The sequence below is a fragment of the Spinacia oleracea genome, chromosome 1 (assembly GCF_020520425.1).
Source record: "Spinacia oleracea cultivar Varoflay chromosome 1, BTI_SOV_V1, whole genome shotgun sequence".
Lineage (NCBI taxonomy): Eukaryota > Viridiplantae > Streptophyta > Magnoliopsida > Caryophyllales > Amaranthaceae > Spinacia > Spinacia oleracea.
Window position 1 is genome coordinate 26,312,501 of NC_079487.1, and position 15,161 is coordinate 26,327,661.

Consider the following 15,161-nt stretch of genomic DNA (forward strand, 5'->3'; position numbering starts at 1 on the left):
TGTACCCCTCCAAGTATTCGTTATTTTTCCGTGTATGTGCAGATAAAATGACGAGCACTGCTGGACAAAATTTTGCGAGCAGAGAGATTAGGCGCCCAGGCTGGGGCGTTAATTATTTCGGCGCCCAGCTGTGGGCGCTGAAAATTATTTCTGGGCGGATCTTTTTTGGTGCGCTAAATGCTTCTTTTCCTTTTTAGACGAACTTTTAAGGGCGCTTTGCAAAGTTTGCTTTTTTATTATTTATTATCTTTTTGTACTTTTCATTTGTCTTTTTTTTTTTTACTCGTGACTCAAGACGGTTTGAAAGATGGGTTGAATGAGATAGGATAACTTGTATAGGTATTGGTCAAGCATGAGGATTATATCTGCTAGGACTCACAATTTGCAGCCTCAAGCTAGTGTCACGAGTTTACATCAATCAAGGCCAATGAGTAGCATGGGGACGGCTCAAGGGTATATCAACAGGATGTATCCACACCAGTTATATGGTCATTATGCTAATGGTGGTGTAAGAACAGGTTTAGGCTTTGGAAATAATGGGTATGACGCACGTGTCAATGGCCGTGCGTGGTTTGCGGTTGACAACAAGTTCAAGAACAAGAGTCGAGGTAATGGTTTCTTGGATTATGGAAATGAGAACATGGATGAGTTAAATGAGCTGAACAGGGGCCCCAGAGCGAAGGCGTCTAAGAACATAAAGATTGGAAAGGGTAGACCTCGTAGAATTTTATGATTTGGATTGGTTGACTCAATTCTTTTCCTTTGTTTACTTGGGTAAATTTCGCACTTTGGGAGGTAGGGGCTAAGTATTTCATGGCTCGCTCTTTTCGCTCTCCCCTTTTCTCTTTCTATTTTTTCTTTTTGCTTGGGATTTCTATTTGGGCTAAGAGGTAGATGGTTGTGGTCTTTGAGTCACGAGGTGAGACTGAGTGAGCCTCGTTTGGTAGGCCTATAGTGGACCTTTAATTTTAGTAGGCCTAGGGTGGACCTTTAAATTGCCTTACTTTGCAAGCGTATTTAGTTGTTTATTAAAATGTGCAAATAGCGTAGATTCAAAACGTTATTTTTACCTTATTGAAATTTAACGAAAGAATTACATGGAAAATAATTTTTTTACTTCTTTTCAGATTCCAATTTCTGCGATTTAATTGGAAGTTGTAATTTAGACTTGAACTTTCATTAATCTTTCTGATTATAACCCGTGTATGAATATAAGGAGGTGGCCTAGACTAAAAATAATGACGTGGCGTAAGCCTATAATACTTGACCAAGCAACTCTCAGACTTAGGCTAATTGGACCATAACTTTCGTTGGTTGACACTTTAGATTTTAACCCTTGGGTGTTCATTTGTCACGCGCCATTTTGCTTAATGTTGGCAAGGTAGTTAGTTGGGGAGATCGAATTTTTATTTTTGCAAGACTAGAATCATTAGTGCGGCTTCCCTCTTAGTGTGTATTGCTTTACCCCAATGGTAGCCTTATGGTATGCCGATTTGGGTATTTTCATGGTTGGTCAAGTTGCATTCATGGAAAATCTTTTAGTCTGTACTTAGTAGTATTTCAAGGAGCGAGTGACTCGAGAGGACTATGATAGTCGTGACCCAATGTGATCATAAGCCTTGAGGCCATTAATTTTTTTTTTCTTGCCAATGGTATTGACACCTTAGGTTCACTTTGGGGGTTGTGCGACTATGGAGGAATGATTTTCAGAATGTGACTGTTTCCATTTTGTAAATACTATAATATATTCTTTTTATTGGTGAGAGAGAGTATTGAGGCCGTGGATTCTTAGCAAGGGATGACAATTACATATGGGTGCTCATTGATTTAAATGTTAGGAAGGGAGGCTCAATATGGTTTAACCTTTTAACTTGCAGAACGACACCAAGCATTAGGACCGATTCTATGGATAAGGCAACTAAGACTTAGGATTTAGATTGTACTTTGGCATGGCCTAGTCTAGACTCGGATTTATTTTTTTTATTCGAACATTATTTTTGCTTGAAAACTTCATTTGAACATTATTTTTTGAATATTTTGCCCATGTGAGATTCAAGTTTATTTCGATTAGCGTGCTCGGTTTCGGAGCCGAACATTGTCGTCATAGGAGGCCTAACAACGACACAAAGAGTTATTTTATTTTTTACAAGGCGCTTTTAGAATCGAGTGCCTTTTCATATGCCCTCGCAGCAACTTTTTTTCGAAAAGTTTTTTTTTTGCTACGTATATTGTTTTTATGCGCGGGCACCGAGGCTGTTGTGCCTGACCAAAAGGCCAGGCAGCAACTTCAGCGCCCAGCAGTGGGCGTGAGAAATTTTGGCGCCCAGCCAGGGGCGCTGAAAATGCGTCCCTGACTGGTACTCGTATTCTGTTCGCGTATATTTTTTGTAGATGCGACTCAATTTTGCGTGCTTGCCTAATAACGTCCTTTACGCGTTGTGCAGCGTTTGTGGGATTCGTTACGGGCCATCCCGAGCGTCGCTTATTTTTGTGGCGATCGTTCGGATTTGCGGAACACGTATTTTGGTAGAACTGTTTGGCCAATTGGTTTATGAATGTTTGGGCAATTTTTAAGGTCGTTGGTTTTCTAACATTGTTTGTCACACACAATCACATATTTTGCTACACATAACTAACATTACATCATGAGGCAATAATAATATGTCATGTAGTTTATGATAGGCTTCTATGGGTAGTTTTTGCGCCTGGCTTGGTACCGCTTCTATTGCAGATCCAACACATGCTCCGGTCGAGGTAGTGCCTTCAACAGACGAATTTCGCCCAAGAGGCCAATCACTATGTAAGCCAAGGGGGCATGCACCAATGAGAGGGACCTAATGGGAGAGCGATTGGGTTTGGGACGGGTGTACTACTAGCGAAAGTGCCGAGTGGACAACATTCGAAGCGTATGCACCCCCCGGTTGGCGATGGGTATCCTTAGTCCCAACTCCCGAGATGAAACATCCAAGGGAGCCAAGATTCGTTATGCGGTTCTGTCCGTTCACATTAATATGCTGATTTTCAGGTCGTCCCAACTTGATGGGGAAATAAACGCGGGGTAGGATCGTTTCACCCTTCGGCTATTTTGATTACCTACAAGCACGAGTATTTCCTTCACTATCCCCAGTGGAGTCGCCACTGTGATGGGGTCGAAAAAGCACGAGGCTAATGCGTGACCTTGTCCCTCGTGGGTGTGACGTTTCTTTTTTGTCAAATCAAGTGTAATTAGATTTCCTGTGAGTTTACACCCAATTGACTAGTAATATAGGAGTCGCCATTTAGTTTTTAACGACAATGAGAAAAACTGACAAAACCCGGTTATCGTGACATAAAGGGAGTGCAATTATGTTTGACCACGACGGCCGTAGGTTCCCTTGTGATCCCTGGTGTGGGGATCTCTCAACATACACCCACAAGGTAGAGATTGAGGGTTCGGGGGACTGTAACTACTGAGAGGAGTACTCGCTCTTCGATAACTCCAGAGGCAGGATATCTTTACTAGCTGTAGACACCTACTTTTGTCCCCATTCCCGAAAGGGAAAGGTTCGATGATAAAAACATAAATCTCCACTTGACAACGCATCTCCTATAAAATAATGAATCTCAATTCCCCTTTTCATTTCACCCGAAACCTGCTATTTATATAAACCTGCTATTTATGGAAACCTGCTAAAAATAGTAACTGCCGTAAAAGGTAGCTTCTAAAAGTGGCAAGTCATAAAGATAGAAACCTGTCAGAATTAGGTGTTGCACTCCAACATAAATCCTAAATGAGATAGAAAACTGCGAGAATCCTATTCCTAATATGATTCGGAAATAAGAGTTACGTATTAATTAAAATCCTAACGAGCCTAGAGTTCGTAACGGGCCCAGACGCATTCCTTCATGAAATTGATACACACTAAAAGACTCGATTAAGTCTCAAACACTACGGATTTTAGGAATCCGAATCTGACTAAGAAAACAGCCCAGACCCTATTTTCAACGCTTGGCTCTGGGCGCCGAAATCTTCGGCGCCCAGGCCTGGGCGCTGGAATTACCTGGGTACGTGTATTTTCCTAATTCTTTGTGGATTAGAGCTCTGCAATTCTATCTTTCCACAAACTCCTCCCTATAAATACATCCCCAAATTCGACGTGAAAACAACACATAATTCATATTCTGAGTATTGACTCCAACCCCTAGCATAAGCCTCACGCTGCGAAATTGTTCATGCGTTCTTTCACAATCGATCCATAAATCGAACAGAACGTATCCCGTCCCATAATTTTAGATTCGTTAAATAAAAAGGAGAAATAGCAAAGTCAAAGTGGTTAGTTTTCTGAGAACCGTGACGCACCTCTCAAGGGTGCGTCGTAATGTGTTCCTTTTCGATGATTTAATTGCTTTCCTCGCCCTTTTTATGAACTATTAAACTAACTAAATCTGATTGTTCTACCACGCCTAACAAATATAATATTTTTGGGAAATTGGATTATCATGCTAGGTCCCTTAATGCTATTTAAATCAGATAATCGCGATCGATCTAGTATTATATGTTGCATATTGCTAAAATTAACTCAGATTAGTTTAATAGTTAACGCATGTCCCTTCAATTATTTATGCTGAGCTAGTAAGGATATCCTGCCTCTGGAGTTATCGAAGAGCGTGTACTCCTCTCGGTAGTTATAGTCCCCCGAACCCTCAATCTCTACCTTGCGGGTGTATGTTGAGAGATCCCTACACCAGGGATCACAAGGGAACCTACGGCCGTCGTGATCAAACATAATTGCACTCCCTTTATGTCACGATAACCGGGTTTTGTCAGTTTTTCTCATTGTCGTTAAAAACTGAATGGCGACTCCTATATTACTAGTCAATTGGGTGTAAACTCACAGGAAATCCAATTACAATTGATTTGACAAAAAAGAAACGTCACACCCACGAGGGACGAGGTCACGCATTAGCCTCGTGTTTTTTCGACCCCCTCACAGCGGCGACTCCACTGGGAATAGTGAAGGAAATACTCGTGCTTGTAGGTAATCAAAATAGCCGAAGGGTGAAACGATCCTACCCCGCGTTTATTTCCCCATCAAGTTGGGACGACCTGAAAATCAGCATATTAATGTGAACGGGCAGAACAGCATAACGAATCTCGGCTCCCTCTGGAGTTGGGACTAAGGATACCTTTTTTCGCCAATAGGGGGTGCATACGCCGCGCATGTTGCCCACTCGGTACTTGTGCAGGTAGTACACCTATCCCGAACCCAATCCCTCGCTCATTAGGTCCCTCTCGCCTGCATGCCCCCTTGGCTTGCACATGCGGGTTGGCCTCCTGGGCGAAATTCGTCTGTTGAAGACACTACCTCGACCGGGGCATGTGTTGGATCTACGATACCAAGCCAGGCGCAATAACTACCCATAGAAGCCTATCATAAACTACGTGAAATATTTAATTTTCAAATCCATGTTTGTAATGTAGTTATGTGTAGCGAACTATGTGACTATGTTATGATTGTGCGTACAAATAATGCTAGACAAATAATTCTAGAAAACCAACGACCTTAAAAATTGCCCAAACATTCATGAACCAATTGGCCAAAGAGTTATACCAAAATACGTGTTCCGCAAGCCCGAACGATCGCCACAAAAATAAGCGACGCTCGGGATGGCCTGTAACGAATCCCACAAACGCTGCACAACGCGTAAAGGACGTTATTAGGCAAGCACGCAAAATCGAAGTCGCATAAACAAAAGTAGACGCAAACAGAAAACGAGAACCAGCCAGGGACGCATTTTCAACGCACCTGGCTGGGCGCCAGAATATCTCACGTCCTACTCTGGGCGCTGAAGTTGCTGCCTGGCCTTTTGGTCAGGCACAGCAGCCTCGGTGCCCACGCATGAAGAAAATACGTAGCAAAAAAAAATACTTTTCGAAAAAAAATTGCTACGAGGGCGTATGAAAAAGCACTCGATTCCAAAAGCGACTTATAAAAAAAAATAATAACTCTTTGTGTCGTTGTTAGGCCTCCTACGACGACAACGCTCGGCACCAAAACCGAGCATGCTAATTAAACGACCTTGAATGTCACATGGGCAAAGTATTCAAAAAAAATAATGTTCAAATGAAGTTTTCAAGAAAAATAATGTTCGAATAAAAAAATAAATCCGAGTCTAGACTAGGCTATGCCAAAGTACAATCTAAATCCTAAGTCTTAGTTGTCTTATCCATAGAATCGGTCCTAATACTTGGTGTCGTTCTGCAAGCTAAAAGGTTAAACCATATTGAGTCTCCCTTCTTAACATTTAAATCAATGAGCACCCATATGTAATTGTCATCCCTTGCTAGGAATCCACGGCCTCAATACTCTCTCACCAATAAAAAGAATATATTATAGTATTTGCAAAATGGAAACGGTCACATTCTGGAAATCATTCCCCCATAGTCGCACAACCCCCAAAGTGAACCTAAGGTGTCAATACCGTTAGCAAAAAATTAATGGCCTCAAGGCTTATGATCACATTGGGTCACGACTATCGTAGTCCTCTCGAGCCACTCGCTCCTTTAAATACTCCTAAGTACGGACTAAAAGATTTTCCATGAATGCAACATGACAAACCATGAAAATACCCAAATCAGCATACCATAAGGCTACCATTGGGGTAAAGCAATACACACTAAGAGAGAAGCCGCACTAATGATTCTAGCCTTGCAAAAATAAAAATTCGATCTCCCTAATTAACTACCTTGCCAACATTAAGCAAAATGGCGCATGACAAATGAACACCCAAGGGTTAAAATCTGAAGTGTCAACCAACGAAAGTTATGGTCCAATTAGCCTAAGTCTGAGAGTTGCTTGGTCAAGTATTATAGGCTTACACCACGTCATTATTTTGAGTCTAGGCCACCTCCTTGTATTCATACACGGGTTAAAAGTTAATGAAAGTTCGAGTCTAAATCACAACTTCCAATTAAATCCCGAAAACTGGAATTTGAAAAGAAGCGGAAAAAAAAAATTTATTTTCGGTGTAATTCTTTCGTTAAATTTCAATAAGGTAAAAACAACATTTTGAATCTACGCTATTTGCACATTTTAAGAAACGACTAAATAAGCTTGCAAAGTAAAACAATTTAAAGGTCCACCCTAGGCCTACTAAAGCTAAAGGTCCACCCTAGGCCTACTAAAATTAAAGGTCCACTATAGGCCTACCAAACGAGGCTCACTCAGTCTCGCCTCGTGACTCAAAGACCACAACCATCTACCTCTTAGCCCAAATAAAAAATTGAAGGATTTATGTCGGGGAGAAATCCCAAGCAAAAGAAAAAATAAAGGGAGAGCGAAAAGAGCGAGCCATGAAATACTTAGCCCGTACCTTCCAAGGTGCGGAATTTACCAAAGTAAACGAAGGAAAAGAATTAAGTCAACCAATCCAAATCATAAAGTTCTACGATGTCTACCCTTTCCAATCCTTATGTTCTTAGACGCCTTCGCTCTGGGGCCCCTGTTCAGCTCATTTAACCCATCCATGTTCTCACCGCCATAACCCAAGAAACCATTACCTCGACTCTTGTTCTTGAACTTGTTATCAACTGCAAACCACGCACGGTCATTGACACGTGCGTTATACCCATTATTTCCAAACCTGCTCTTACACCACCATTAGCATAATGACCATATAACTTGTGTGGATACATCCTGTTGGTATACCCTTGAGCCGTCCCCCACTAGTAGAAAAAACCCTTATTGCAGCGGGCTTTTAGACCCCTGTTGCAGCGTACATCGTATGCTGCAATTGGGGGGCCTGCAACAAGTCTGAACTTGTTGCAGCGTACAATGTTCGCTGCAAAAAGTGATTTGTTGCAGCGGGCTTTTAGATGTACGCTGCAACAAGTGCCAAAAAATTGGCAAAATTTTGGACTTGTTGCAGCGGGCTTTTAGATGTACGCTGCAACAAGTGCCAAAAAATTGGCAAAATTTTGGACTTGTTGCAGCGGGCTTTTAGATGTACGCTGCAACAAGTGCCAAAAAATTGGCAAAATTTTGGACTTGTTGCAGCGTACATATATATGTACGCTGCAAAAGACTCAACTTTTTGCAGCGTACATTTATTTGTACGCTGCAACAAGTCTGAATTACTCAATTTTTTGCAGCGTACATTTATTTGTACGCTGCAACAAGTCTGAATTTTTGCCAAATTTTTTTCCCTTGTTGCAGCGTACAACATATATGTACGCTGCAAAAAAGCACTTTTGGCGGGAAAATTCTAATTTTGTTTAGGGATACCTAGAGTGCCTTGCACCAAATATAGAAACCTGTCAAAACAATAATAGAATAACGCAACCTGTATAACAAATATAAAAACAACAACTGGAGTTTTGTATACTATATATCCCAAAACCAAAGTGCACATATTACATTTAAATATATGTTCCAATTTCAACATAAACATACATTTTAATATAAAATTTATTCTATAACAACTAAACCAACTCGATCAAGCGCGCTAAAGCCAATAATAAATACTTGTTGGTAAAAAACTTAGCCCATTGCTCACGAACCACATCAAATTCCTCGCATAAGGCGCAATCCTCGGAGTGTAGACCTTTACAAAAACAGAAATTTAAATTAAACATTAGATTAAATACAAATTAAATATCACATTTTAACATTCAAGAAACTAATGACAATGTCCTAATAGTCTAAAATGAGTCCTTAAGTTCTTTAGTTCAAAGTTGGGAGCGAAAATGTCATTTTAGCCTAAATATGACCTATAACGACCCAATGAGCCTATAGGTGCATAAATAGATTGGAACGAGTCTTAGATCGTTAAAATTATGCATATTAAACATGTAATAAGTTTTAAATGAGTCCTTATGTTCTTTATTTTAAAGTTGGGAGCGAAAATGCCTTATTTTAGCCTAGATATGACCTATAACGATCAAACAAGCATTAAATGGGTATAAGTAGATTAGAATAAGTCCTAGAAACTCAAAACTAAGCTTATTAATCATATAATAATTTAAAAATGAGTCCTTAGGTTCTTAAGTTCAAAGTTGGGAGCGAAAATGTCATTTTAGCCTAAATATGACCTAAAACGACACAATGAGCCTTAAATATGCATAAATGGATTGGAACGAGTCTTATAAAGTTAAAATTATGCATATTAAACATGTATTAAGTTTAAAATGCGTGCTTAGGTTCTTTATTTTAAAGTTAGGAGCGAAAATGCCTCATTTTAGCCTAAATATGACCTATAACTATCAAACAAGCATTAAATGTGCATAAACAGATTAGAATAAGTCTTAGAAACTTAAACTAAGCATATTTATCATATAATAAGTTTAAAATGAGTCATTAGGTTCTTAAGTTCAAAGTTGGGAGCGAAAATGTCATTTTAGCCTAAATATGACCTAAAACGACACAATGAGCCTTAAATGGACATAAATGGATTGGAATGAGTCCTAGAAAGATAAAACTAGAATATAAAACATTTAGTAGGTTTAAAATGAGTCCTTAGGTTCTTTAGTTCATAGTTGGGAGCGAAAATGTCATTTTAGCCTAAATATGACCTACAACGACCTAATGAGCCTTAAAGGTGCATAAATAGATTGGAACGAGTCTTATAAAGTTAAAATTATGCATATTAAACATGTATTAAGTTTAAAATGAGTGCTTAGGTTCTTTATTTTAAAGTTAGGAGCGAAAATGCCTCATTTTAGCCTAAATATGACCTATAACGATAAAACAAGCATTAAATGTGCATAAATAGATTAGAATAAGTCTTAGAAACTTAAAACTAAGCATATTTATCATATAATAAGTTTAAAATGAGTCATTAGGTTCTTAAGTTCAAAGTTGGGAGCGAAAATGGCACTTTAGCCTAAATATGACCTATAACGACACAATGAGCCTTAAATATGCATAAATGGATTGGAATGAGTTCTAGAAAGTCAAAACTAAGCATATAAAAAATTGATTTCCTCGGGAAATTCTTCATAATATACATTGATTTCTGTGATTAAACATTTCTATGCTACACAACCCAATTAAAAGGGAAAAGAAAGCGTACCGATAATACAATTAATACATTTAACAAAGAGTCAAAGACTAATCATCCAGTGATTACACCAGCCAAAACATCACTCTTACCTCGAGCAAAAATTGTGTAAACTAAACGAATTGCATCCAGCCAACCATCCAAAGATTCCCACGAGTCAGCTACCTAAGATGTCCAGTGAGAGAACAGCAGCGTTATAAGGCCAAATTTCCAGTTATCGTCATAACAAATTGAGAAACAATCAAGGACCGCTATGGAAAGAGCCGGCTACCCTTGTGAATGTTAAGCTTATGCATTTAGTTTGTTTCGTAATATATGTAATGGTCTATAAGGACCTTAATTTTTTGTTTAGTTTGTAAAACTTTTTCATTTCAGTAAATTTAACCCTATGTCAAAATAAAAAAATAAAAAGACATTGAGGAAAAAGAATCATTGAGATGTATGGAAAATGCAGATATAAAAGGTAAAAGAAGTTGCTAACCAAGTATACAGGTCCGTGTATTGTGTCAATGAAGAGTCCAGCCCCAGGTGGTAAAGTAAGATCAGCAGATGCTGACACTGAAACAATGTCAGGGATGTCAACTTTGACGGCTCTATTTTTTATATTTGGCCCATCTACTTGCTTGCTAGAAAGACTCTGCCGTGATGTCTTTTGTTCGGATACAATCTGCATTAGAAAGGGGTGGTTCAGTAAGAAACATTACTTTCAACCATCCATCAGATTGCACAATGGTCAAATATCTCAACATATCTCCATAATCTATACCATTATCCAACTGCCTGAGTCAAGATGAATGTCATGTCTCCACATATAATTGAGAAAATCTCAAGAGATATCTATCTTAGTTACACACAGCAATAGATAGGTCCCCATAAATTTTAGAAAACCAATTAAAGAAACTACCATATAACAAGAACTTGATAGCTCTCCATCGCAAGTATCCATAGGTGAAAATTCCAACTAAAGTAACTTTCAGATGCTAAATCAACCCCAAGGATGAAACGAGTACAATACAGTATCCTTGCAAGTTTCTCAAGTCAAGATAGAGAAAGGGAGAAAGAGAGGCATTGCTAACTTCACTGCAAGACGTTGGAAAATAAAGACAAACAACAATCAATATAATTTGGGAAATTCTACATGGTGGTCTACTGGTTTGGAAAATTTTACATGGTGGAAAATAAATAAATTAAAGGGACCCAAAAAAATTATTGTTCTGCAAAAACGATCTATTTATAGAAGTTAAATTGTTGAATATAAACGAGGTTGGACTGGGGAAGCTGTTGCTGGAGAGGCCAAGCCGATTTCTCCGAGTCAGCTTTGTCAGATCCATGAGAAGAAGAAGAAAAAGACATCTCGATTCTTTTGATGTTTCCAAGTTTGCATTTGAATTGGTTGGCTGGTTCGCTGAACAGATTGGCTGGGGAATAGCTCGTTGATAGCTAAACTGGCTTGCCGGCGGAGACGTGGGCTGCGTGTGGTTGTTGCCTTGTTGGTGAAGATGGAGAGAAGAAGTGGTGAGATTGGGTGGTAGAGTGGTGGGTGCGGTGGTGGGGTCAGGTAGCGCGATGGGGTTGGACTGGTCGGTGGGGTCAGGTGGTGGCGTGGGGTGGTTAGGTTGGTTTGGATGGTGGGTGGTGGTGGGAGACTTGGAGTGAGGTGTATTAACTAGAGGGTAGGTTAGTAATTATATTTAGGGTCAGAAATATGGTAAATTAGTGGTGGGTTAGCCATAACTTTAGTTGATAACGACACTTAGTGTATTAAGCCATTACCAAGAAAATGAAACTTTTTAGTTTCCACCATGTAGAATTTCCCAAACGAAGAGGTCAGGATGTAGAACTTCCCATATAGTTTTCATCAAAGAAATGTATTTGTTACTATATGAAAAGATATCACATGGAAAGATGTTTAGAAAAATAGGATTATTTAGCTAAACAATGCTCTAAACGCAATGCAACTGAGCCATGGAAAGCACAACACCTGAAGTGTCTGATTAAATATTGCCTGTCTAACATCCTGGAGTGTCTGATTAAATATTCACTTTCCTTCCCAAGCCAGGAGATAGTGAAATTACCTGATAAAGACCCTCATGGTTAAGGACAAATTGTGTCCGCTTCCAATCACTATGGGGGCCTATTGGATTTCCTGGAGGTGGAGCCGTCAGATATCCCACTTTAAGATAGGGCAAAGGAAGCTGAAAAATAGATAAGAGAGATTTAGAACAAATCATGACTTAACACACTGCAAAAGGAGAAGCCTTGTGTTAACGTCAGGGAGCAACACAAACCACTATATATGAAAATGCATAAAGGTGCATGTTTTGTCTGCAAGAACATTTCCTCTTTCCCCCCCCCCCCCCTCCCCCCCTCCCCGCCCTCTTCCTTGAAACACTGGATTATCTCCAGAAGCAACTAGAGTAGAGAACTAAATCAAACAAATATCAATTGAACCATAATTTCTGTCCCTAAAAGGTCAAGCTTCGGAAACAGAATTTTAAGGAACGTCTCTACTATATTCCTTGATATGTTTTCACTTGACATTCATGAAAGGTGAAAGTTGATCAAAGCTCTGGGAGTGTCCTTAAACATACACAAAGTACTTGATAATTTGATTCGGGTAAAGCCGTAAAGGGATTACCTATTGAGGGGTGGGGAGAGGGTCAAACTAGCATTGAGGATAACTAAATGGAAAGTAGAATGTGGTTTTTACAGTCACGTAAAATGCTGAAATGTAACTAGAACTATGTACACTTTCTGTTGATTTTATGTAAAGCACTCTTACCATAGAACGGACTAGCCTCAGTGCACTGCGGTAGACCTACAAGTTTAAAAGCAAAACCAAAAAAACTGTCACAATTACAACTCAACAAGAAACCTCGTCAGAGAAAACAGATATGATGCAACTGTTTGCAATAGGAATACATTGGCCTAGCATAATGATTTTGCGTTATAATTTTTCCTTGCATTTCTCCAATAATATTTTGAGCTTGAAAGTTGTATCAGGATGAAAAATACAAAGCGCAAGAGCCCAATAGGTCCAATTTCAAGAGACAAAAAAACACCCACCAAGAATTCTACCAAAGCAGATTTAGGAAGGTTGAGGTGTATACAAGCCTACCCGCATCAATGTTTCGTGAGGACCGCTGAAGAGGCAGGGAGGGTGAAGATGAGAAACCAGAATTGCAGAGAGCTTACCGAGTAATTTGGCTTCAATGCGTGAGCAGCTGCAATATAGACAGCGCACTGACTATACAAGTCATTGGGCGAAATATCATTATGGCTGACTGATCCCCCGATTCTTAGCAAGTCCTCGGCTAAGCCATACTGCAAAACCAAAATATACATAACTCACCTTATCATCCGATCTCAGTGACCGTGTAACCCTTCAATACAACACAATATCCAGATGATAATAATAAAAGAAAGAAGAAAGCACTGGACAAGCATTGCTAAAACAGAAAAGAATAATTGAGGACTAACCAAAACAGTTCCGAGGTTGTAAATAGCCCTATGAAAGTCAAACTGCAACTGAATTGCTGCACGGAACTGCATCAAGGTATATTACAGAGAATCAAATAATAGTGAAGATTCAATAATATTCATAATTTCGTATGTAACCCACACCTAAAATCATTTAGTTATCTTGAGTTTATCAAGTAATATGTTTGCACCTTACTAATTGCCGTCTTAACAATGTTATGCTTTTCCTTAGCAGGGACTATCGCACTGAGTTCCTGTATCACAAAACAGGGAATGCTAAAGCCAAAGTCTGATAGCATTGTATTGCCACTAACTTTCTAGTGTAAAAAAAATGCACTTCTCAGCCTTTCCTTTCTGCATTTCTCACTGTATAGATGAGAAATATTACCTGCAGTGCAAGTCCCCAGTTGTTAAGCGCCTGGAAAGGAACAATGAGATTGTTACAATGACAAAAATGAACAGAAATCTAAAGAATTGTAGTAAAAAGATAAAATAGCCAAATACAAAAAGAAAAAAACCTGGGGACTATTCCAATTCAACTGCACAGCTTTTCCGTAGTAATCTGTGGCCTGAAAGGAAGATAATTAGGTCATAAGGTCTACTTAAATAATACAAAGCAAAAGCCTAAATATTCTACTTTCATCATTTCATAATGAGTTAATATTTTCAAACACCCATAATTTGTAAGAAAATAGCATCAATTGTGTTCTTGGTACATCCAACAATAAGTGAACGTCAAATGAACAACTCAGAGAAAAGGTCACCACTTTGCTTCAGAGATTTATGATCAATACAGCTTCTGGAAATGATAGGATGAAAATACAACAAGACCATAAAAAATGAAGGTAAAGAATTATAACATGAAAAATCACATTTCAATAGTACGTACAATGCAATTAACAACAGTCAACCCACCTCCCCTGCTCCACCCCACCACGACCGCCACCACCACCACCACCATTCTCTAATTCCAACACCGCCCCATCTTTATCTATGAATAAACCCTAAAAAACGAATTGAACAAACCCTAAAAACGAATTGAACAAACGAATTGAACCGTAAAAAAGAATTGAACAAAAGAATAGAACAAACCCTAAAACGAATTGAACAAACAAATTGAACAAAACCTAAAACGAAGCACAGAACTCAAAAAAATGAATTGAACAAAACGGCATCTGCAGAGGAGGCGAGAAAAGAGACCCACCGGCGACTGGCGAGGAGGCCAGAACCACCGACGACTCGACGAGGAAGCTAGATTGATGACGCAGGAATGGTTTTTTTTTTGAGGGGGGCGACGCAGGGAAAGCTATGGGGAAGAAGAAGGGAGTTGAGCGCGCGCGAGAGCTGAAGTTTTGAGATGCTTAATTTGTTCTGAATTACTCCGTAGTATAATATTGCAGCGAATTTTTTTATCCGGGTTATTGCAGGGGGCTTTTAAATGTACGCTGCAATAAAAACGGGCTATTGCAGGGGGCTTTTAAAATGTACGCTGCAACAAACACTTTTGCAGGGAACAATTAAATTGTACGCTGCAACAACCATTTAAATGGTTTGACCCGCGTTGACCGACTAGTTGTTGAAGCGTATTAATACATGTACGCTGCAACAAGGGGGCTGCAACAGGGGTTTTTTCTACTAGTGCC

At 39.4% G+C, this 15,161-nt stretch overlaps 1 protein-coding gene across 1 annotated transcript; it reads right to left on the reverse strand.

Annotated features, from left to right (window-relative positions):
* Positions 1-8,397: 8,397 nt before the first annotated feature.
* Positions 8,398-14,479, reverse strand: LOC130463402 (protein HLB1-like). The gene is made up of 11 exons (XM_056832525.1): positions 14,408-14,479; positions 14,037-14,087; positions 13,907-13,936; positions 13,710-13,772; positions 13,519-13,584; positions 13,234-13,362; positions 12,821-12,856; positions 12,114-12,233; positions 10,520-10,705; positions 10,131-10,203; positions 8,398-8,583 (listed from the first exon to the last, which is right to left on the reverse strand). Exons 1-11 carry the CDS (start codon positions 14,477-14,479, stop codon positions 8,462-8,464), a joined length of 948 nt encoding a protein of 315 aa, XP_056688503.1. The 3' UTR covers positions 8,398-8,461.
* Between the last annotated feature and the right edge of the window lie 682 nt (positions 14,480-15,161).